Consider the following 26,567-nt stretch of genomic DNA (forward strand, 5'->3'; position numbering starts at 1 on the left):
ATCATCGATTCATCATCAATGGCGTCGGACCTTAAAGAGCGGCTCCTCCCATCGAAACCCACCACCACCTCTTCCTCCCCCTCCTCCCGCCCTCTCTTCCACGTCCTCGACTTCCTTGGTCTCAAGAAGCGCGGACACGGCGTCCGCTCATGGATCCTCGTCGACGCCTCCGGCAACTCCCAGATCATCGAGCTCGACAAGTTCGCCGTGATGCGCCGCTGCGACCTCCCCGCCCGAGACCTCCGCCTCCTCGACCCGCTCTTCGTGTACCCTTCGACCATCCTCGGTCGCGAGAACGCCATCGTCGTCAACCTCGAGCAGATTCGGTGCATAATCACCGCGGACGAGGTACTCCTCCTCAACTCCCTCGACAGCTACGTCCTCCAGTACGTCGTCGAGTTGCAGAGGCGCCTCAATGGCGGCGGCAGGGGCTCCCTGAGCGGCAGGAGGGGCTCCGCGGCGTCGATTCCCAATTTCGACGACGACGACGTCTACGGCGGTCCGTCACCCGCGGATAGCTTGCCGTTCGAGTTCCGGGCGCTCGAGGTCGCGCTCGAGTCGGCGTGTACCTTCCTTGATGCGCAGGTATCTTGGTCTCTTCAAATTGGACATTTTGGGCATTTTTTATGATTGGGTTCGTGGGTGATTTTGGTTTTGATTATTGAATTGTGGGCGATTGGATTTTCTGGGATAGTTTTGAACTTTTGATTACTGAATTGTGGATGATTGGAATTTGGAGGTTTTGATCATTGAACGGTAGGTAGTGTGATTCGGGGATTTAAGTGATGAATTTGTTGGTCGCAAGATTCAAATCCATCCACCAATTGCAAATTGGAATATAGGACTAGATAAGCTCGTCAGTGTTGCACAAAGAACGACATCAGTAATAGTTCAGTTCGAGATGCCGTCAGAGTTTGTTTCTCTGTATTCCCAATTTCAAGGTGGCGTATACCTTCCTTGATTCGCAGGTATGTTGGTCTCTTCAAATTGGAACTTTTGGGCATTTTTGATGATTGGGTTCTTGGGTGATTTTGGTTTTGATTATTGAATTGTGGGCGATTGGATTTTCTAGGGTAGTTTTGAACTTTTGATTACTGAATTGTGGATGATTGGGATTTGGAGGTTTTGATCATTGAACGGTAGGTAGCTGTGATTCAACTGCGGTTTTGATCATTGAACGGTAGGTAGTGTGATTCAGGGATTTGAATGATGAATTTGTTGGTCGCAAGATTCAAATCCATCCACCAATTGCAACTTGGAATATAGGACTAGATAAACACGTCAGTGTTGCACAAAGAACGACATCAGTAATAGTTCAGTTCGAGATGACGTCAGTGTATTTATTTTAATAAATTTTTGGGCAATGATGGAAAAGCTAATTTTGATGCTGCAGTAGGATGTTCTTTTTATCGACCTTATTTAATGGGTCATTTTCCTTTTGTTTGGTCATCATCTATGCAGTGGTTGTGTGACTTTGGAGCCTTAGCTTGGGAAATATTGTCATATGCAAGTCCCTCCAACTAGGGCTGGGAAATGAGAGAAACCGCTCATCGATTGGCTCATGCTCAGCTCGTTTGAACCTGTAAAATTGGCTCATCAAGCCGAACGCAAATAACAGGTGTTTGGCTCTGCTCAGCTTGTACAGGCTCATTAAGTAGTAACAAATATTTTTTACATATATCTTACATCACGTAACATAGCATAAAATAAATATCCAAAATATTTGGCTTGCAAGCAACGGGTTTAGGCTTTAGAGTTCAAATCCAATTGCTTTCAGCTTTGAAACAATTATATTTCTTCTGTAAACGAGTCAGCTTAAGTGTCACTCAATAGGTTCAGAGTTCAAATCCTGATATTTTCATCTTTGAGGCAATGTAATTTTTCTTTTCTCCTTTAGCCCAAGCTTGGTTTAACTTAACAGGGCACTGCACTCGCTTCGCACCCGCATCGCACCTGCACCCATGCGGGTGCGACACTTGGACACGGCTTCCTTTAAGTTAACCCTAACCAAGTCCAGTTTTATCTATATTATATACATATATGCACACACATACACGTAGTGTTAACTTAAAACTGTTTATATATATATACCCTCGCTGCACCCCTGCACCCAAGTTTTTTTAAAGTGCCGCATTGCTGCACCCGCACCCGCCCCTATGTGACATAACCTTAAGAAGAGCATCTAGTCAAGCTCTGTATTTCATGGATATTATGAGATTGTTCTGTAGCTTATAATGTTTATTACTCTTCAGTGCTCTTTGTATAGAGGATTAACTAAAATTGGAATTGATGTTGCAGATGCAATAACAACTCATAGTTACCAACATAAGAAGCAGACAAGAGTAAGTGATGCACGAACATGAAATGACAAGCAAGTATTTAAGAAATGTCTAGATGCATGAAGCCTGATGTGTTTAGGAAGCGTAAGGGAAGGCAAATAAGAAACAAGTAGGAAACAACAAAAATGTCTCTGGCATAGAGTGCTCTCTCTCTAATATGCTTGTTGCCTAATAAAAACAACTATAGTTAGAAGATAATTCTTACCATTAAAGCTTGATGCTGACAAAAACTAGGTAGTGAGAATTAGACTGACACCGGAATGGTAATGTATCTCTACATACAAATATGTACTGGTGACTGAAGTAGTCAAACAGTTGTAGGGGCAATCTTATCTACTGTTGCTAGCTGCCACTCTTGATGTAACGACCCCAATACATACCCTTTTAAAAATGCGGAATATTTTTTTTTTTTTCTAAGAGTTGCGGAAAACTTCCCAGAGACCTGGGGTCCCTACAGTTCCAATTTCAGTTGGATAACCACACACCACAAACGAAGTTGCAATTATCATCCATATCAACCAACTAAAACTCTTTTATTAATGAGTAATAAAATTTCAAAGACAAGGTTTTCTTGAACTGAAAGTAAAGTAACAATTGCAGAATTTAAAAGAACTGAATGACAAAAGAAAGAGCCACAATATCCTCTACTGAAGCTGACAAGTCCAAGTATAACTCATCCATCCCCAGATGCATGTCCAACTTCACTGTTCACCATTTCCTGTGAAAAACCAACAAAGTAGGGTGTCTGAACCGAAATTCTGAGCACAGCTACTTCTAAAGAAACCAGATGAGAGAAAGAACATGGATAGGATTTCATGCAGTGATTTGAGTGAGTGCAGATATAAAATTTTCAACATCTAAGTTTCCATAACTAACAATGATTTCATTTACTCACCAATCAATAACAGTAAACAGTGTTATATATCAACAACTAAATAACCAACCTTTCAGCATGATTTCACGAAGTAAAGCGTATGCTACCACCAAATGATGTCATGATATCAAGAATGATTCAAACATGCATGATCTAATGCATAACAGAAAAATGCGTGATTATGTGCAATGCATGATTTCTTCTGTTATCTTTCATTTAAGTTCCATCTTTCCATATGCATGCCCTATTAGATGCACACATCTTTAAGTTCCTCTTTTTAATTACCGTGGCCCGCGGATACACCAAACGGGTACAAACCCCGAGGTCAAGTAAGTTCCCAGGGTAGCTTAACACACAATTTGTATTTTATTACTGGGTTCCAACTTAGCCCTCGACCGATATCAGGAAACAACACCATCCATCGGAACATTAGACCTCCACATCTAATGTCGGGGACACAAGGGACACCCCACGCTCACAAGTGTCACTTCCTTGGTACCATAAACTCACAGCTGTGACTAACACACCACTCCCGGGTAAAGTGGCGGGTTCTCCCTAAAACCGTGGCCAGGAGAAGAACCTCAATATGGGGTTCAGGGGCAACAACGCACACAGAGTTTTTGTATCCTCACAGTTTCCCCAAGACCGGATATCCAAGATTCTCATACTCCAGATGAGATATCCCAGAATGTATATTACATTGTTCTTATTCTTTATTTTTATTTAAAGTTCATTCTTAAGTTTGCAACACTATATGCAAAAGTAAAGTGAAAACCCCGCATCCTCCCTTACAGGGACCCATTCGGGACTCCAGCCCGTGTAAACACAAAGAACAGTGTAGTAAAGTGCCAAACCATCTTATGTGGTTTAAGTGATGCTTTTAAAAAAAAACATATATAAAAGAAAACCAAACTCACGGCTCTCCAGGCCGGTGATGGTCCAATTTGGCCATCGGTGCATCACGTAATAAAACCAAATTAGTGATAAATTTACAACACTAGGCCAAAATGCCAAAAGCATATATATTCATGCCAATATAACCCCAAACATATGCACGTTATAATTTATTCATATGCATTTTCAATGTGTGGGTTACCTACGTCACATAGGGGTCTTAACCAATCCATAGTTTCTTTAAGTGTGTGAGTGTACATGTACCTTTTCACATATAAATCAAGTATACATGTAACTAAATGTGACCCCAAATACAAGCAACATCCTAGTATAGTCATCAAATATTTCTCATGTTACTAATTCTACAACACAACACTGATGCCCAGTTCATTCACCCCATTCTTGGTTCTATTTCAGCATCATATGCAGGATTCAGTTAACATGATTGAGCAGTGAACATATCCACCCAAACGGGTAGTGACGTATTACAAAAAACGAACTCTACAGCCCTACCAGAGCCTGCAAATCTCGAATCCCACATGTGCATGAGATAAGTCTTCACATGTTCAGCAACCAAGTACAAGAATATCAGAATAATCAAAAGAATACAATACAAGCTACCATAAATGTACGTTACATTGGAAATACAATTTATGTAACATGTTTAGAAATATCGACAATAAACGGTTGCAGTTGAAACAGGTTACAATTGAATAATAAAGCTTTATATTCGGCCAAACTAAATACTTAAAAATTCTGAACATCTTCAATGTATAGTATGTATGGTTTCATATCATGTTAGGACAACAAAACAACAACCAAACAATGTACATCATTATGAATGATCTATCTTATGCTGCCATTACATATAACTGTTTGTAATCATAAGGAAGAAATCAACCTACACAACATGAATGGGTTAATAATCACGAAATCAAACTCCAAAATTAACTCATGAATGACACTTGGATCTATAATAATTCAACTCGTTGAAGCAAACATGTACATGTTTATCATCCTAACGGAGCAATTGGTTTATCTATTCTGAAAGGGGTTAGTGAGCATGCATTAAACCTCCCAAAAATTAATTCATAAAGACACTTGATTTTACAACAATTCAACTTGTTGAGGCCACTTCTCTTTTACAATATTTTACGCAGATTCAGTTCATGTGCATTTCCATGTGGAAAACAACACCTTAACAAATCTTTGATCATGCTTGGAGTTCAGTAAATCAGATGAATATCCATAGAAAATAGGCAGACATATCGAATAATATCATGGCATAGCAGAAAATGCACAGCATACATATATTTTTTTTTTTGAAACATACGAGTTACAGGCCAGCACTCAGCTGACTGGGTCGGCTGGGCCTGCTATGGCCCGACCCACAAGATGTAAAGCACCCAGTCGACGGGGTCGGCTGGGGCCCTGCTAACACAGCACCCAGCCGACTGGGTCGGCTGGGCCTGACGCCTCCTACCAACGCACTAGAGGCCTGCAACACATATATTTTTTTTTTTCATAAGCCTATACGATTACTGTTTTCCTATTTCAAGATTTAGGGCATATTAAGAAAAGCCCCAAATCAATTGATTTGGGTATTTAGGGTTTATCAAGAAAACCCCCAAATCATCGTATGGAATCGAACCCCTGTTCGATTCCTCACCCAGGTTCGAAGAAGAACCGTACCTGATTCCGATGGGTTTCCCGGCGATCGAAGGCTGGGGACGCGAAGGTAGGGCCGCGACTGACACTCCTTGTTGCTGTCGCGACAGGGGGGTACTCGCTGCAGTCGCTGATGGCTGCTTGTTGCCGCAGCTCGCCGGCGAACTCCTCCTCTCCGATACACACTGACAGAGAGAGAGACGGGGGAAAGGAGATGGGGGAGGAGAGAGTGCCCGAGTGAAGAGGGAAAACCCCCCCCCTCTCCACTCCTTTTATCGGCCCTCTCCATGCCGAGATGGGAGGAGTTGGTTACGCATTGCGTAACCCCCTCCTGCCCCCCTTTCCTTTTCTGCAACGAACCTATCGGGCAACCCTTATCGGGTTGCCCCTTTTTTTAAAAGGGCTGTTACACAGGGGCGCGGCTCGGGTCCGGACCCGAGACCCGTAACCCGGCCCCAATCGATATGGATCCACAAGTGGATCCAAATGGATCCACTGTGGATCCTCGAATTAAATTAGATTTTTTTTTTTTAAATTTAAAATTTTTATTTATTCATTATTATCATTAAATCAAGGTTTCAAATGAATAAATCCTAATTACCCCCCCTTTATGGGTCCTGGATCCGTAATGTGGATCTAGGCCCAACTTGAAAAATTTGAGATATTTTCAAATAAGAAATCTCGGGTTTTACATCTCTACCCCCTTAAAAGAATTTCGTCCGCGAAATTAGCACGTACCAAATAAAAGAGGATAGTGTTGACGCATATCCGCCTCAGGCTCCCAAGTGCACTCATCTAGCCCATGATGCTGCCAACGCACCTTTACAAATGGAATCGTCCTACTGCGCAGTATCCTTTCCTGGCGTTCCACAATCTCTATCGGCTTCTCGTCCGTTGTTAAGTCAGGTTGTACCTCGATCGCCTCATAGTGAATTACGTGTGAGGGGTCAGGCACGTACTTTCTCAACATCGAGACATGAAAAACATCGTGAATCTGCGAGAACTGAGGAGGAAGGGCTACTCGATACGCAGTCTCTCCGACACGTCCAAGGACTTCGAAGGGTCCAACATACCTAGGACTCAACTTGCCTTTCTTCCCGAACCGGAAGATACTTTTCGTAGGCGAGATTCGAACAAACACGTGATCGCCTACCTCAAAACTGAGCTCTCTACGCCGCTGATCGGCATAACTCTTTTGCCTACATTGAGCTGCAATCAACCTTTGTCGAATTAAACGTACCTGATCCGCATAGTGCTGGACGATCTCTGGAGACTCTACTGCTCTTACTCCAACCTCATCCCAACAAACCGGAGATCTACACGGTCGGCCATACAGTGCTTCATACGGGGCCATACCAATACTAGCATGAAGGCTATTGTTATAAGAAAACTCTGCAAGCTTCACATGTTTGTCCCAATCACCGGCCCAATCCAAAGCGCACGCTCTCAACATGTCCTCGAGCGTCTGAATCGTTCGCTCTGACTGCCCGTCTGTCTGCGGATGGAAAGCAGTACTAAACTTCAAGGTAGTGCCAAGGGCTTTCTGAAGCTGGCGCCAAAATCGAGATGTGAACCTCGGATCCCGATCTGACACTATCGAACGAGGCACTCCGTGAAGCCTAACAATCTCTTCTACGTAGAGATCGGCCAAACTCTCCAAGCTTTGACTAATCCTGATCGGAAGAAAATGAGCACTCTTTGTCAACCGATCCACAATCACCCATATGGCATCTCGTTGTCGTCGGGTCTTAGGCAGCCCTACGATGAAGTCCATTGAGATATCATCCCACTTCCATTCTGGAATCTCAAGAGGCTGCAAAAGTCCACCCGGTCTCTGGTGTTCAATCTTCACTTGCTGGCAAGTAAGACACCGAGATACGAACTCCGCGATGTCCCGTTTCATCCCATTCCACCAGTACGTCCTCTGAAGATCTTTGAACATCTTGGTGGAACCAGGGTGAACGGAATACTTCGACCTGATGAGCTTCACTCATCAGCTCTTCCCGTAATGCTTTAGGAACCCACCATCGGTCTCCGAACATAATGGTTCCGCTCTCCTCCCGGCGAAACTGCGCTTCTGGTTTCTGAGCACTATCGCACAACTTCTCAAAGTCCGGATCTTCTGATTGGAGTTCCTCGACTCGGTCTAAGATCTCTGGTCGTGCCTGCATCCCGGCACAAAGGATGCGCTCGGAGTCATCAGAAAAAGGTTGCCATTGTACGAACTCCTCGACCAGATCCCAACTTCGTCCAATCAAGCTAGCTGCTGTGACTGACGCCTTCCTACTAAGCGCATCAGCCACCACATTCGCCTTACCCGGATGGTAAGCGATGGAGAAGTCCTAATCCTTTAGGAATTCCAACCACCTACGTTGCCTCAAATTCAGGTCCCTCTGGGTGAAGATATATTTGAGGCTCTTGTGGTCAGACATGACCTCAAACGTTTCTCCATAAAGGTAGTGACGCCAAATCTTCAGCGCGTACACTACTGCCGCTAACTCCAAGTCGTGTGTGGGATAATTCTTCTCATGCACCTTTAGCTGTCGGGAAGCGTATGCTATGACATTTCCATGTTGCATAAGAACACAACCCAGTCCAGTCCCTGACGCATCACTATATACCACAAAACCACCCGCCCCGGAAGGCAATGTCAACACCGGCGCTGTGGTCAACCTCTTTTTTAACTCTTGGAAACTGTCTTCGCAGCGAGAGGACCATTCGAACTTCACTCCTTTCTGCAACAACCGAGTCATCGGAGCCGCTATACGCGAGAAATCTTGAATGAATCGACGATAATAACCCGCCAATCCCAAGAAACTCCTAATGTCTGTCACCGTCTTCGGTTGTTCCCATGACAAAACGGCTTCCACCTTTGCTGGATCAACCTCTACACCTCTCTCGGATATCACGTGACCAAGAAACATCACCCTATCGATCCAAAACTCACACTTTGAGAATTTAGCATAAAGCTGATGTTCTCTCAGTGTCTGCAGCACGAGTCGCAAATGCTCTCGGTGATCTTCCACACTCTCCGAATATATCAGAATGTCATCTATGAACACGATGACAAAAGAATCCAGCCACAACTTGAAAACCCGGTTCATCTGATCCATAAATGTCGCAGGGGTATTTGTAAGTCCAAATGATATCACTAGAAATTCATAATGCCCATATCTGGACCTGAACGCTGTCTTAGGAATATCTTCGGTTTTAATCCTCAGCTGATGATATCCTGAACGAAGATCGATTTTCGAGAACACCTTGGCCCTTCTCAACTGATCAAACAAATCATCGATCCTAGGCAAAGGGTATTTGTTCTTCACCGTCACTTGATTCAACATGCGGTAGTCAATACAAAGTCGCATTGAACCATCCTTCTTAACAAAGAGGACCGGGGCACCCCAAGGGGATACACTCGGTCTAATAAATCCTTTGTCAAGAAGCTCCTGCAACTGCTTTTTCAGTTCCCCTAACTCAGCAGGTGCCATGCGATACGGAGCGCGTGAAACTGGTGCTGTACCAGGCACTAGCTCGATCGAGAACTCAATTTCTCGATGCGGAGGCAAACCCGGCAAATCCTCGGGAAAAACATCCGGGAATTCGCGGACAACGTCTAACTGCTCCAAGGACGGCGCCTGACTGTCTTGAGCAGAAACACTGGCCAAGAATACCATGCAACCCTTCTTGTGGTACTTGGAGACCTTCAAAGCTGACACGATCTTCACCCCATCGGTTGGTCTCGTCGAATGGCACAACAATGTCGATAACTTGGGGTGCTCCAAGATTACTTTCCTGCCCCGACACTGGAGGGTCGCATTATGCTTGGACAACCAGTCCATGCCCAAGATGACATCATAGAATGTCATATCCAAAATGACCAAATCGGCCGACAACTCATGGCCTTCTATCACCACGCCTACGGACGGAAAATACTTCCCGCAGGAAGAGGATGCACCCATAGGTGACATCACATCAAGAGCCCTTTCGAGGCTAGATGGAGCCAAATTAAGCAACTTTGCAAACGAAGAGGAAATAAAGCTGTGTGTTGCACCCGAATCAAACATAACACGTGCAAAGTGTTCGGCGACTAAGAATATACCTTCGATCAGATCAGCCTGATCATCCTGGGAGGTTGCTGTCGCTGCGTAGACCCGTCCATTGGTCTTGCGCTGACCCTACTGCTGTTGAGGCCTCTGCTGTTGTGGTTGTTGCGGCTGTCCACCCGGAACCGCAGGCTTGTTCGGACAGAAGGGGGCAATGTGCCCTGACTGTTGGCACTGGTAGCATACCCCCTTAAACGATGGGCAAAAACCTAATGGATGATTCTTGCCACATCTGCGGCATGCCGGTTGGGCCTTCCCCTGTTGTCTCCGCGGCTGAGGTCGGCCCTGTTGCGTGCCCTGCTGTCGCCCGTCCCAGGTCCGCTGCTTCTTCCCGTTCTGCACTCCCCCTCCTGCTGGAGGATTCTTCCTAGTCCCGCCTGAAGAACCTCCTCCGCTGCCACCCTTCTTCTGAAAACCACCTTTGGATCGTTCCCAGTCCTCGGTCAGTACGGTGGCCGACTCGATCGCCTCGGCCAGGGTAGAAGGACGACCCCCGAGCACACGAGTCCGTAACCCGTCCTTCAGTCCACGAACGAATCTAGCTGCCCTTGCCTTCTCATTCTTGAAGAGGTTTGGACTATACTTCTCAAGACTCCGGAACTTAGTAGTGTATTCCACTAGACTCATGGTCCCCTGAGTCAGATCGAGGAACCTTTGTTGCATCTGCTCCTCGGCGTAAGGGGGAAAGTAGGCGTCCAGAAACTCCTCCCTGAACGTCTCCCAAGGAATCTCATCCCAATCAACAAATTTCACCCTTCGCAGGGTGTCCCACCAGTTCATGGCATCGCCCTTTAAGCGGTACGTGCCAAAGGGTGTCTTTCTCTCCTCAGGGACAAGTAAGACGTCAAACACCCGCTCAATCTCCTCGACCCATCTCTCGGCAGCCTCCGGGTCTGCCTTTCCTGAAAAGGAAGGCGGGTCCAACTTCAGAAACCTCTCGAACGAAACGCCACCTGCGTTGGGAACGATGTTGACCGGAGGGTCACGAGTCGCTGCCTGCACGGCTGCCTGTGCAGCCTGTGCTGCTTGGGCCGTTTGTGCAGCTTGTGCCGCCATAGTCTCTGTTAGGGTATGGATGGTCTCCATCATGAAATCTCTTTCCTCCTGCCAGTTCGTGGGAGCAGCAGTAGAAGACGAAGCGCCTCTACGTGTATAGTGCGACATCTACAATGCACCACCTTTTTCAAATTAGACTATTATTGACACTACCCTTTAGGGTTGATCATGAACAGTATTCGTTCCCGAATCACATCAGACTTTTAAATTCATAAGGAATATTAAACTATAATTTCAATCAATCATACAGAATTCACATAATTCAAGAAAAATATTAAATAACCATACCAGTGAAGAAGACTGCTCTGGAGGACGAGTCACACTTGTCGATGCTTCAGGACAGGGCTCATATACCAAAATAAAAATTTAATACTCAAAAGATGATAAAATTGCAATTCTTTGTGGTGGCTTTGATACCAAACCTGTAACGACCCCAATCCATACCCTTTTAAAAATGCGGAATATTTTTTTTTTTTCTAAGAGTTGCGGAAAACTTCCCAGAGACCTGGGGTCCCTACAGTTCCAATTTCAGTTGGATAACCACACACCACAAACGAAGTTGCAATTATCATCCATATCAACCAACTAAAACTCTTTTATTAATGAGTAATAAAATTTCAAAGACAAGGTTTTCTTGAACTGAAAGTAAAGTAACAATTGCAGAATTTAAAAGAACTGAATGACAAAAGAAAGAGCCACAATATCCTCTACTGAAGCTGACAAGTCCAAGTATAACTCATCCATCCCCAGATGCATGTCCAACTTCACTGTTCACCATTTCCTGTGAAAAACCAACAAAGTAGGGTGTCTGAACCGAAATTCTGAGCACAGCTACTTCTAAAGAAACCAGATGAGAGAAAGAACATGGATAGGATTTCATGCAGTGATTTGAGTGAGTGCAGATATAAAATTTTCAACATCTAAGTTTCCATAACTACCAATGATTTCATTTACTCACCAATCAATAACACTAAACAGTGTTATATATCAACAACTAAATAACCAACCTTTCAGCATGATTTCACGAAGTAAAGCGTATGCTACCACCAAATGATGTCATGATATCAAGAATGATTCAAACATGCATGATCTAATGCATAACAGAAAAATGCGTGATTATGTGCAATGCATGATTTCTTCTGTTATCTTTCATTTAAGTTTCATCTTTCCATATGCATGCCCTATTAGATGCACACATCTTTAAGTTCCTCTTTTTAATTACCGTGGCCCGCGGATACACCAAACGGGTACAAACCCCGAGGTCAAGTAGGTTCCCAGGGTAGCTTAACACACAAATTATATTTTATTACTGGGTTCCAACTTAGCCCTCGACCGATATCAGGAAACAATACCATCCATCGGAACATTAGACCTCCACATCTAATGTCGGGGACACAAGGGACACCCCACGCCCACAAGTGCCACTTCCTTGGTACCATAAACTCACAGCTGTGACTAACACACCACTCCCGGGTAAAGTGGCGGGTTCTCCCTAAAACCGTGGTCAGGAGAAGAACCTCAATATCGGGTTCAGGGGCAACAACGCACACGGAGTTTTTGTATCCTCACAGTCTCCCCAAGACCGGATATCCAAGATTCTCATACTCCAGATGAGATATCCCAGAATGTATATTACACTGTTCTTATTCTTTATTTTTATTTAAAGTTCATTCTTAAGTTTGCAACACTATATGCAAAAGTAAAGTGAAAACCCCGCATCCTCCCTTACAGGGACCCATTCGGGACTCCAGCCCGTGTAAACACAAAGAACAGTGTAGTAAAGTGCCAAACCATCTTATGTGGTTTAAGTGATGCTTTTAAAAAAAAACATATATAAAAGAAAACCAAACTCACGGCTCTCCAGGCCGGTGATGGTCCAATTTGGCCATCGGTGCATCACGTAATAAAACCAAATTAGTGATAAATTTACAACACTAGGCCAAAATGCCAAAAGCATATATATTCATGCCAATATAACCCCAAACATATGCACGTTATAATTTATTCATATGCATTTTCAATGTGTGGGTTACCTACGTCACATAGGGGTCTTAACCAATCCATAGTTTCTTTAAGTGTGTGAGTGTACATGTACCTTTTCACATATAAATCAAGTATACATGTAACTAAATGTGACCCCAAATACAAGCAACATCCTAGTATAGTCATCAAATATTTCTCATGTTACTAATTCTACAACACAACACTGATGCCCAGTTCATTCACCCCATTCTTGGTTCTATTTCAGCATCATATGCAGGATTCAGTTAACATGATTGAGCAGTGAACATATCCACCCAAACGGGTAGTGACGTATTACAAAAAACGAACTCTACAGCCCTACCAGAGCCTGCAAATCTCGAATCCCACATGTGCATGAGATAAGTGTTCACATGTTCAGCAACCAAGTACAAGAATATCAGAATAATCAAAAGAATACAATACAAGCTACCATAAATGTACGTTACATTGGAAATACAATTTATGTAACATGTTTAGAAATATCGACAATAAACGGTTGCAGTTGAAACAGGTTACAATTGAATAATAAAGCTTTATATTCGGCCAAACTAAATACTTAAAAATTCTGAACATCTTCAATGTATAGTATGTATGGTTTCATATCATGTTAGGACAACAAAACAACAACCAAACAATGTACATCATTATGAATGATCTATCTTATGCTGCCATTACATATAACTGTTTGTAATCATAAGGAAGAAATCAACCTACACAACATGAATGGGTTAATAATCACGAAATCAAACTCCAAAATTAACTCATGAATGACACTTGGATCTATAATAATTCAACTCGTTGAAGCAAACATGTACATGTTTATCATCCTAACGGAGCAATTGGTTTATCTATTCTGAAAGGGGTTAGTGAGCATGCATTAAACCTCCCAAAAATTAATTCATAAAGACACTTGATTTTACAACAATTCAACTTGTTGAGGCCACTTCTCTTTTACAATATTTTACGCAGATTCAGTTCATGTGCATTTCCATGTGGAAAACAACACCTTAACAAATCTTTGATCATGCTTGGAGTTCAGTAAATCAGATGAATATCCATAGAAAATAGGCAGACATATCGAATAATATCATGGCATAGCAGAAAATGCACAGCATACATATATTTTTTTTTTTTTGAAACATACGAGTTACAGGCCAGCACTCAGCTGACTGGGTCGGCTGGGCCTGCTATGGCCCGACCCACAAGATGTAAAGCACCCAGTCGACGGGGTCGGCTGGGGCCCTGCTAACACAGCACCCAACCGACTGGGTCGGCTGGGCCTGACGCCTCCTACCAACGCACTAGAGGCCTGCAACACATATATTTTTTTTTTTTTCATAAGCCTATACGATTACTGTTTTCCTATTTCAAGATTTAGGGCATATTAAGAAAAGCCCCAAATCAATTGATTTGGGTATTTAGGGTTTATCAAGAAAACCCCCAAATCATCATATGGAATCGAACCCCTGTTCGATTCCTCACCCAGGTTCGAAGAAGAACCGTACCTGATTCCGATGGGTTTCCCGGCGATCGAAGGCTGGGGACGCGAAGGTAGGGCCGCGACTGACACTCCTTGTTGCTGTCGCGACAGGGGGGTACTCGCTGCAGTCGCTGATGGCTGCTTGTTGCCGCAGCTCGCCGGCGAACTCCTCCTCTCCGATACACACTGACAGAGAGAGAGACGGGGGAAAGGAGATGGGGGAGGAGAGAGTGCCCGAGTGAAGAGGGAAAACCCCCCCCTCTCCACTCCTTTTATCGGCCCTCTCCATGCCGAGATGGGAGGAGTTGGTTACGCATTGCGTAACCCCCTCCTGCCCCCCTTTCCTTTTCTGCAACGAACCTATCGGGCAACCCTTATCGGGTTGCCCCTTTTTTTAAAAGGGCTGTTACACAGGGGCGCGGCTCGGGTCCGGACCCGAGACCCGTAACCCGGCCCCAATCGATATGGATCCACAAGTGGATCCAAATGGATCCACTGTGGATCCTCGAATTAAATTAGATTTTTTTTTTTTTTAAATTTAAAATTTTTATTTATTCATTATTATCATTAAATCAAGGTTTCAAATGAATAAATCCTAATTACCCCCCCTTTATGGGTCCTGGATCCGTAATGTGGATCTAGGCCCAACTTGAAAAATTTGAGATATTTTCAAATAAGAAATCTCGGGTTTTACACTTGAAGACACCATCTATTGCATGCTGGAGAGATTATACCATATTTCAACCTATCATAGTGATTAGCCTCAAACATGACAAAGAACTTGCATAAGGAGCTCCTTCATACTGCGAATGAGGAGATTGAGGCTTCTGTGGTTATTGACTTCTTTTCTGTTTTTTTTTTTCTTTTTTTGGAAGATGAAAAAGAAGGAATATTATTAACAACTTTTCTGTCCCAGCCATTTGTCTCTCACTCCACATAGAAAAGGAGTTTTGAGTCCACCAAGGTGGGTAAGTGACCTGCTATTGATAAAAAAAATTATGTTATTTTCTAAATGACTAAATATGATGATACTGTCTTGAAAAAAAAGGCTTTGATCAGGATGGACCACTAATAAGATTGAGTTTCAACATTAGTGGCATCTATTGCAATAAAGGGAGGCTTTCTTTTCAATGTCAATTTTATATCCTGACAGATGAGGTGAGCAACTCTTTTTTAAGATCATCCCTTGGTTGGAGCCCCCGAACACTAAGGACATCTTTCGAGAAGGTCCAAGGTTGTCAGACTAGGAAGCGAAAGCGGGAAACGATATGGGAAGCGGAAGCGAGAAGCGATGCATTTTAAAATATATAGGAAGCGAGAAGCGAGGAATAAAAAAAAGAAATATAAGAATTGAATGAAGGTAGGTGTTGCACCCATTCAAAATAAGATGTGAGAGAATCGTTTACGGTGGTTTGGACATATTCGGCGAAGGCCTAATGATTCTCCAGTTAGAAGGTTGGAGAAATGGGAAAATATATTAGTTAAAAGAGGTCGGGGTAGGCCTAGGAAGACTTGGATGGAGATGATAGGAAAGGATATGAATGCTTTGAACCTCACCGAGGACATGGCATTGGATAGAAATGATTGGAGGAAAAGGATTCATGTGGAAGACCCAAAATGAATTTCTTTTTTGGTTCATATCGCTGACCCCAATTGTTTTGGGATGAAGGCGTACTTGTTGTTGTTGTTGTTGTTTGTTGTTTGTTGTTTGTTGTGAAGAATTGAATGAGAATCAAAATAAAACACAAATAAAAACTAAAATAAAAGTGACTAATATTAAATTTCATGATTTTTTAGTGTAGAAGAAATGAAGTGTGTGGAAAGCATAGGAGAAGCGTGGGGGAATCGAGGTTCTCATCAAGTTTTGGAAGCGAGGAGTATCGCGCTTCCGAAGCGAGTTTCCAGGAAGCGAGCTTCCCACCTGTCTAAGAAGCTTCCGGTAACTCTGAGCAGGTCAACCTTCATGTTTAACATGATTGCTATTCAGGTTCTCAAAATGAGCAAGGCAAGGTCTTTTAAATATCCCTTATTGATTTTGTGGCCTCTACCTCTGGGAATCAAGGATATATGGTTTACCCCTTGTTAGAAGTAGGATTTGTCTGGATATGATCGATGCCATAACTTCTTAATGGTGTTCTTTTTTCATGTTTGTTCTTATAGTTCATTGCCTCATTGGAAAGTCATTAAAGGATTGTTGACAAAAAAATCACTAGGAAGAGTACAATGTGAACCTTCTTCATGACAATGGGTGGTACCTTGTGCCATGAAACAACTTACAAAAGTTGCAAACAATAGAAAGAGAAGGGGAGAAGGAGGAGGGAGGTCACTATGAACATCCCAAGCCCTTAATGATTGATCAGGGCTGGGTGTCCCTTTTGTATTACATATGCATTTCCTAACATAGTGGATTGACTTTCATGTTAAACTAAATTTTATTTTTTTTAATAACATCCACAAATTGCTTTATATTTCACTTATTTACTAGAGAAAGCAATTGTTCGTTGCTTCTTGCTAGAAATGATCTCTCAAATAATATAATATCTCGATGCAGATCTCCTTGTATTGGAATTCCAAGTTTCCAACCAAGTCTACATTTGAGTATGCTATCATGTTCAAGGGCATTGAAGATAGGATCCTTTGTAGATCACAAGTATATTTGTGTTATGAAAGAAGTGGACATTCAGCCTACAGTATGCCTTTGCTCCAGAGAAATATCTCAGTGGACCAAGCTCTTCCATATGAAACTTTTTATGAAAGTCATTTCACTTTTGGTGTGTGTGTCGAAAGTTTCTATATTTTCTACATGTAACAAAATAATGGTTATGCATTTAGTCTTTCTAAATTCAAATAGAGAATGGTCAATTCGAATTTTCTGAAAATCCATGAAATGCATTACAAATGCTCTCAAATGAAGAATGTCAAGCTTCTTTAAGAGCATATAGACTTCCTCATTTAGATTTCCATGTAGGAAAGCATTATTCACATCAAGTCCTTCTATATGTTGACCATAACTAGTAAATAATGAGAGCATCAGGCTTTATATGTTTTGATGTTGTCTTCAAATTTGTAGTTGAAGTGATATCATTGATGAAACTTTGGAAGTCAACTGAGAAAGCTTCACAATTGATGAATTTCTCAATTGGATGTGATATTATAGAGGAGTGATGTACTTGACCTTGTGTGATCTGAATGCCTGATTGTGATAAGGTAGAACCATGTTCAATAGTCGGTTGTAATGATGCTTTAGCTGCATCTTCATGCAGTTGCAGCTCCTAGTGTATTCTTAGCTGACACATTATGCATATTGGCTACATCTTCTAGCATGTTTTCAGCTGGTACATCATGTATGCAATCAGTATTTCATTGAAAGGTAAACTATAAGCCTTATGGAATCTACAACCGTCACAAAATTAGAATTGAAAATTTTGTCATTAATAAAAGATAACAAACTAGACTTATTAAGAGCTACCAATGATTTACTGTGCAATGACCAAGGCAACTCTGTCGTAGTATATTTGAGCAACTTTCACAATTTTGAATACCAAATACTAACAAATTAGACATAAACTGACGTACAACATAACTTTGTCTTTTCCAAGATAGGGAATTAATTAAAAAAAATTGCCTGCATCACCACCATCACCCCAATTCTACATGATCAAATCAACAAGAATGAGCTAGTGCTATTACATCGGCATTGGATCCAGTATTAACATCTTCAATGTTGAACTTCATACTAGATGATGTTAAGGATAACCATTACTCTGATGTTCATCCCCGAGAACATTTAGAGATATGTGAACCAAGTCCTCATCTAAAATAGGATGATTAATTATGTCTTGCTGATTGGAGATGACAAGAATTGTACAAAAGTAGTCTTCAATGAATGTGCCATGTTTAGCTTCCTAAAGAGAAGATTTGAGATTGTATAAGGCTGGAACTAGAAACTTGTGTGCGACTACATTACATAAAAAATGATTCCCTAGCTCAAACACGGTGCAATTTGAACGAGCTTGCAAGAGAACCCTGAGAAAAAATGGAGGTGATATATACAAGTTGTTGATTTCACGTATTTCATGCCATAAAATTTAGGTTCCAAGCTATAACTGTTTGAGAATCCCCTTTCAACCTGCTAGTTTGGGTTAGGAAAAAGAATTAAAGAAAGAAAATAAGAGGGCTATCGGCTGCAGATACTTTCAGAAAAGTTGTAGATTGGAAAAAAAGGACACGAGAAAATAAAGAAGTGGAATATAGAGAATCTAGGGGTTAGTCTAGGTACAAAGAATCAACTGCTGATGTCAGTTGATGACATCATCAGCATGGTTGCTGTCATCAACTTTTCTTTGGAATAAATCTCATAGAAATATGGGATTTTGACGTGTTCATGCAAGAAAAGGAGAAGGAAACAGATAACTGGAAATAATGAGGAAAATTAGGAGAAAGAATAGGACAAAACATGAGGAATATGGCAGAATACCTAGATATGAAATGAGTACAAAAGCCTCCTAATTTAGAATTTTAGATATTTGGATCAGCTTTGATACCATGTAAACGATAGAAAGAGAAGGAGAACAAAGGAGAAAATTTTCAGCCAATGACCTAAACCCTAATGATTATTTAGGGTTCGATGTCCCTCCCTTTAGGTATTATAAATTTTATCTTTTCTCTATCTGACACAAGTGAAACATACCAAGTTTCATCAGAAGCAAGAAGCTTCAGAAGTAAACCAAAAAGAATAAATCCTAAAATAAAGGGGGACCAAAGCCCATTTACATGATTAATCATTGTAGTAATGATAACTTTCTTTTGTGTTTGTTGTCTGATCTAGAAAAAGACTTGCAGCTTGAGGAAGTGCAACGAAAATTTACTTTCTGGATAGAATAAAGGTGCATATTGAGTTTGGCCATAGAAAAATGTTATACACCATATGAGAGGGATTTATTTCCCACTCATCTTGTTCCGTCAGATAAATTCAAAATGAATCTTTCCTACAATGACCTACCTAACTGGAAAAAGTTGGTTTACAGTCCTTGTATATGTGAAAATATCTTCAAGAAGATCAAGTTCAATGATGACTTGATTAACCCACTATATTCACAATGGAAAATATGTGCACAAAGGCACAAAATAACACTCACAAAAGAGCACAAATGCACAAAGGCATAAAAAAGAATTTATTATTGAGAGAGAGAGCTTTACTAAAAAGCTTAAATATTACATGGGGCAATGCCCTTATTTATAGACAAAATGGGACCCAAGGAGGGGCTCCCATAGAGATGTTGGAGCCCCTCTCCAACGGTCATATTTATGACCGTTGGAGGGGTCCAACGTCTCTATGGTGGACCCCTCCTATATTATAATAACAAAAAAAAGGAAAAGAAGATTATTACAAAATATATATATATGTGAATTATAATTTAACACCCCCCCTCAAACTTACGATGCAATGACCGAAAGTTTGCCAAGAAGAAAATTGAATCTAAGAGAGCAGAGCGCCTTAGTAAAAAAAATCAGTCAGTTGATATTCTGACATTACATAAGATAGATCTATTACTTTCTTCAGATATTCTTCTCCAACATAGTGGCAGTGCATCTCGATATGCTTTGTGCGCTCATGAAAAGTGTGATTCTTGGCAATATATATTGCACTCTTGTTATCCCAACACAACTTCGTGGGTCCTTGAACATGAACTCCCATATCTTCGAAGAGCTGGCGAATCCAAACAATCTCCATGGTTGTAGTTGCCATGGCTTGGTATTCGGCCTCATTAGATGACAGGAACACCTTTTGTTGCTTCTTGCATCTCCAAGAAATTAATGATTCACCTAAGAACACAAAAAAAGCAGTAGTGTAGTGACGGTTATTTGGATCACCTTCCCAATCAGAGTCGGTATAAGCAATTAGATTTAACTCAGAATATGAAGATAGAAATACTTCCTTATTTATGGATCCCTTTATATATCTGATAATTCGAAGAATTGCACTCATATGAATTGATGTAGGAGCATGCTGAAATTGACTTGCAACATGTACAACATGTGAAATATCAGGTTTAATGATGCTAAGATACATTAAAGATCCAAGTTGTCTATATGGAGTGAGATCTTTTAGAAGAACCCCATCATCAATTTTTAACTGTGTTCTTACTACTTCAAGGGTTTCGCAAATTTTATCGTCTGTAATTCATGACCTGTCAATAATCTTAAATGAAAGTTTAGTTTGAGATAATAAATAACCCCTTTGAGAGTAGGCAACTTTTATTCCTAAAAAGTATGCCAAGAATCCTAAGTCAGACATTTCAAATTTTTCTTTTAATATAGACTTGATACTCTTAATCTCTTTAGCATCGTCACCTGTAATTAGCATGTCATCAACATATAACACGATAAAATCACTATTCCTGCATTAGATTTCTTGATAAACAAGGCAATGCCAGTATAACATTAAGTAAAACCATTTTCTATCATTAAGTTATTAAACCGATCATACCAAGCCTTAGGAGCTTCTTTCAAACCATAAAGACAGACGAAGAACTTTACCTTTAGGAACATCCATATAGACTTCTTCGTTTAGGTCACCATTTAGAAAGACATTTTTAACATCCATTTGATATATGTTCTATTTTTTAATTAAGGCAATAGTAATAAGACATCTAACAGTGACCATACGTGCAACGTGAGCAAAAGTTTCATCGTAGTATATTTCATATTCTTGGCTATACCCTTTAGCAACTAGACAGGATTTATACCTTTCAAGAGACACATTACTCTTGGTCTTGACCTTAAAAACCCACCTACATCCTATTGTCTTCTTTCCACTAGGTAGATCATGAAATTCTCAAGTTTTAGCCTTTCTAAGAGTTGTAAGTTCATTATCCATGGCTTCCCTCCATTCTACAATTTTCTTGGCTTCTTCAAAGTTTTTAGGTTCCACGTATGAATAAATGATACTAAGGCAAGTTATATCTTTAGGTAAAAAAGATTCATAGGATATAAATCTAGAAGGAATTCTTCTAGCTTTTTCAGTCCTATGAGAATTTAGATTATTTGTGGAGGTAGGCTCACTAGTTTCACTATATTTCTTAATCGTACTTCTAAAAGTGTTTCTATCGCTATGTGTATAGATGATAGGATCAATCGATGTTCCTACTTCGGTAGGTTGTTCAAAAGATTGATAAGGAGAGTTGTTATTCTCTTCAGTATTTTCATCATCACTAAGAGCATTATATAAGATTTCATTATCATTGAAAATATCATCATTTCTAGATAACAACTCAAACAAAAAAGAGTAATCCATATTATCTCTATAAGGTTTACATTCTTTAAAACCACTAACATTTTTTAAAAAAAGTTATGTTTTTATAAACATATGTCTATGTTTTCTTTTGGCTAGACCATTTTGTTGAGGTGTTTGGGGACAAGATTTTTTATGGACAATTTCATTGATTTCAAGATACTTTTTTAATTCATTTAAAAGATATTTACCTCCGGAGTCTGTTCTAAGAATTTTTGAGTTATCATTAAATTGATTTTTAATCAACATATGATATGTTTTAAAAGATGCAAAAACCTCTTGTTTATGCTTAAGAAAATATATCCAATAATATCTAAAGTAATCATCAACAAAAATAATATAATATGCAAATCCTTTTTTAGATATGACGGGTGCCAGTCCCCATACATCCTAATGCACAAGTTCAAATGGTTTGGTTGTGAACATAGATCTTTGTTCAAAATGCAAACTTCTCCTTTTCCCAAGAATACAATCATTACAAGTGAAGTCAGTTTTACAAAGATCTTTAACAAAATGTAAATCTGCCAAGAGACATCATATTCAAAAAATGAGTGTAGCTGAGATGGATGTGTGGAAATACAATAAAAGATAAGATTCGGAACGAGGAGATACGTAAGAAGGTAGGCGTTGCACCCATTGAAAATAAAATGAGAGAGAATCGTTTACGGTGGTTTGGACATATTCGGCGAAGGCCTAATGATGCTCCAGTTAGAAGGATGGAGAAATGGGAAAATATATTAGTTACAAGAGGTCGGGGTAGGCCTAGGAAGACATGGATGGAGGTGATAGGAAAGGATATGAATGCTTTGAACCTCATCGAGGACATGGCATTGGATAGAAATGATTGGAGGAGAAGGATTCATGTGGAAGACCCAGAATGAATTTCTTTTTTGGTTCATATCGCCGACCCCAATTGTTTTGGGATGAAGGCGTAGTTGTTGTTGTTGTTTGTTTAACAAAATGTAAATAGGAAAGCTTGATGACATTGGGATGCCCAAGTCTTTTATGTCAAACATTTATATCTTTATGTTGGGAAAGATTACAAAAAGAATGTTTTCGAATTTGTAGAAACTCCATGTAGTATAGATCTTCTTTCCTAGAGCCTTCCCCAATCAATTTTCTGGATCGGCGTTCCTTTACCCAACATTTATTTGATGTAAACTTAACATCACATCTATGGCCCGAGAGTTGAGAGACCGAAAGCAAATTTAAATTTAATTTTGGTATAAATCTAACTTTAGGGATAAAAAAATCTTGCTTTTCAAAGTTTCCAAATCCTTTGATTTCAAGAGAAGCGTCATTTACGATTGAAACAAAAGAAGGTAATACATTTTTTGTGTATTCGGAAAGTGCAAAAATATTTGGAGTCATATAAAAAGAGGCACCCAAATCTAAAAGCCAAGGAGTCTTACCGGGATGAGAAGAAGTTGATATGGCGGCACCGGAAATTGATCATTTAAAGAGGGGTTGAAGAGCCTCCATGACTTGACTCAATGATAATGCTTCATTGTTGAAAGTAGATGGACTCTCCTCCTTGTGTAGTTGAAATGTGGTAGACATGGCCATCTTCTTCTTCCACTTTGGACAAACCGGCTTAATATGCCCCGGTTCTTTACAAAAATGATAAATAAATTTTTTATACTCCCTTCTTTGGTTACATCTCCTACTTTGGCCACCTTCTTCCCTTACTCCTTGATTTTGATTTTGAAATTTGTTAAAGTGAGGAGGCTTATAGGTTTTTAAATTATTTTTCGGTCTAGAAACGGTATAGGCTCCTTCATTCTCATCCTTGGTTGAAGGTATGGCTAAAACACTTTGATGGGATGATTTTATTTGCTCAAATTTGGGTCTACGCTCATTTAAGAAATTAAAAAAATGATCTTTTAATTGTTTGTGTCGTAGCTCAATGGCTTCTCCACTCCACTTTGGTTCAAGGAGAGCGAATTCATCTCAAATAGATGATAATCCGTCCAAATATTCTCTAATAGTCATTTCTTCTTGTTGAAGGGTTAAAGTCTTTTTTTGAAGATAGTATTTGTGAGATAAATCTCTCGAGGTATACATCTCAAGATACTCCCAAACTTGAGATGCCTTCTTGAATTTTAAAATATTGGCATTAATCAGAAAAAATCCATGAAAGAATTTTATAATTTTTCATTTCTCATTCTTCATGTTTCTTATTATATTCTTCAAAAGCCTTCACTCTTTCCTCTCCTTCAAGAACTTTTGTTTCTTCTTTTTCAACTATAGTAATTTTAGGCTTGGGTTTCGGAATCGTACCTTTGATGTAGCCCCATAGCCCTTTTTCCTTGATATGGGCTTCTATATTTCCGGCTCAAACATGATAGTTTGAGTCGTTGAGTTTGAATCTGAGAGATAAATGTGAATATTTTTTCGCCATGGAGAAGTTTTTTGAGAGACAAGAGAATCTTCACAATTGAACACATCACAAGGGTTTTTCTTTAGCTATTCTTGTAGCACGTCAAAGGGGAAGGAGTTTGCAAGAACTTTCCATGTCAAAATAGAAAAATGATTTGTCACGTTTTTTTAGGCAACAACCACGATGATTGCAGCACACACGCTAGCTTCTCATAAACCTTGCTTTGATACCATGTGAAAATATCTTATCAAGTTCAATGATGACTTGATTAACCCACTATATTTATAACAGAAAATATGTGCACAAAGGCATAAAAAAGGATCTTTTATTGAGAGAGAGAGAGAGAGCTTTATTAGGGCAATGCCCTTATTTATTGAAAAAATGGGACCCAAGGAGGGGCTCCCATAGAGACGTTGGAGCCCCTCCAATGGTCATATTTATGACCCGTTGGAGGGGTCTATGGTGGACCCCTCATATATTATAATAACAAAAAGAAAAAGAAAAACAAGAAAAGCATATTCAAATGAATATGTGTGTTACATATGAAAAGACTATTTTAACCCTAGTGGGTATATATATATATATGAATTACAATTTAACAGTATAGTCGCTTATAGCAAGGTTGTCATCCTCATTTTTTATATCAGTCTCATGTAGGTTGACCACACAAATTTGTTAGGTAAAAGCGTAGGGCCCTCCCATTCAAACATTTTAGAATACTGTATCGAATCCAACCTAACCAGGAATCTAGCAGAATTCTTGACAGACAATTATCTTTCTAATTTTATCACCTCATGTTTGTCTCTCATCTTTTCTAGGTTGTGTTCCATTGGTTTTGTTATACTATAGATGCCTGGCAGGTTTCTAATACCATAATTTGATGAGTATGCACCTAAATTTGATGTTTGATACTAAATATTCTGTGTTAATCAGCACTTATCATTTGATTCAGCTGAATCTTTAATAAGGATGTTTTTTGCTGAAAAATCAGGCAGCTGAATTAGAGATAGAGGCATATCCATTGCTAGATGAACTGACCTCAAAAATAAGTACCTTAAATTTGGAACGAGGACGTCGGTTGAAGAGCAGGCTTGTCGCTTTGACCCGCAGGGTTCAGAAGGTACTGTATGTGCCCTTGTACTTTCGTTGTCTGTATTCTATCTGTTTGTCAAGTTCTTTATTCATGTGGCCTTTCTTTTGCAGGTCAGGGATGAGATAGAGCAGCTTATGGATGATGATGGTGATATGGCTGAAATGTATCTTACAGAAAAAAAGTTGCGGATGGACTCAACTCTCTACGGTGATCATCAATCTATGATGGGCTACAGCTCAACTGGGGCAGGAGTGTCAGTTTCTGCTCCCGTTTCCCCTGTCTCTTCTCCTACCCAGAGGCTTGAGAAGAGCTTGAGCATAGCTAGAAGCAGGCATGAGAGCATGAAGAGTACAGAAAGTGCCACCGAGAACATCGAGGAATTGGAAATGTTATTGGAAGCCTACTTTGTTGTCATTGATAGCACCCTCAACAAGCTAACATCGGTACAGCATGACCCATACATGGATCATTTTTTCATGCTGGCTTAGCCTCAAGTTCACTCTTATCACATCGCCTAATGTAATTACTTACAAATTTTTGCAGCTCAAGGAATATATCGATGACACAGAGGACTTCATCAATATACAACTGGTTAGCATTAATATCCCTTTGTCTTTGTCATGGCAGAGGGTAACATAACACCCAACAAGTAAAAAGTTCACCAGTTGCTCTATTGGTGTGTAAAACTTCATCATGCACAGTTGATGACCAATGTATTCCTGACAATGGTGTTATACAATATGCGCAACTGACATGTTTCCTAGCTAACTAACCAAGATGAACAGTGTGCCGCTTGATTTCTCCCTGAGTGAAAGATTGAATGGTGGAACTAGAAAGTAGTAGGATTGATAAAACTTTTCTAAACTGTTCAAAGATATGAGCATTGCTTTGGCAGCTGCTGCTTGTTTGAGAATCATTAGCACAATTGACATCGTATCGTTGTTTATTGATGCAGGACAATGTTCGGAATCAGTTGATTCAGTTCGAGTTGTTGCTTACAACTGCAACATTTGTTGTGGCAATTTTTGGTGTGGTAGCAGGAGTCTTTGGTATGAATTTCTCAATATCATTATTTGATGAACCGGAGGCCTTCAAGTGGGTTCTATTGATCACTGGTGCCTGCGGGTTGTTGATTTTCTGCCTAATCGTGTGGTTCTTTAGGTACAAAAGACTGATGCCTTTGTAAATTAATCGCTGGTGAATTTATTCATTCAAAAGATTGAAAAAAAAATGAAAATTTTGTTCCCTTTGACGGGGCATCTTTGAATGTACAGAATATTATGGAAAATGGAAAATTAAGGATTCGACCGGGCTTCATTGTTGTATGCCCCTCCCCTCATGTTATAAAAAGGTCTCTCTCTCTC

At 40.4% G+C, this 26,567-nt stretch overlaps 1 protein-coding gene across 3 annotated transcripts; it reads left to right on the forward strand.

The window, feature by feature from the left end:
* On the forward strand, positions 1–26,567 carry LOC149835518 (magnesium transporter MRS2-1-like). 3 transcript variants are annotated; one of them, XM_090008557.1, is made up of 5 exons: positions 1–585; positions 25,102–25,230; positions 25,314–25,646; positions 25,747–25,879; positions 26,159–26,296. In XM_090008557.1, the coding sequence occupies exons 1-4, from the start codon at positions 19–21 to the stop codon at positions 25,840–25,842; spliced, it is 1,125 nt and encodes a 374-aa protein (XP_089864683.1). In that variant the 5' UTR covers positions 1–18; the 3' UTR covers positions 25,843–25,879; positions 26,159–26,296. The 3 variants fall into 3 exon arrangements, with proteins under 3 accessions (XP_089864683.1, XP_089864682.1, XP_089864684.1); XM_090008556.1 differs by having other exon boundaries at positions 4–585; positions 25,747–25,794; positions 26,159–26,567; XM_090008558.1 differs by having other exon boundaries at positions 4–348; positions 25,747–25,794; positions 26,159–26,567.

Source organism: Nuphar pumila, chromosome 6 (assembly GCF_984573655.1).
Source record: "Nuphar pumila chromosome 6, dmNupPumi1.hap1.1, whole genome shotgun sequence".
Lineage (NCBI taxonomy): Eukaryota > Viridiplantae > Streptophyta > Magnoliopsida > Nymphaeales > Nymphaeaceae > Nuphar > Nuphar pumila.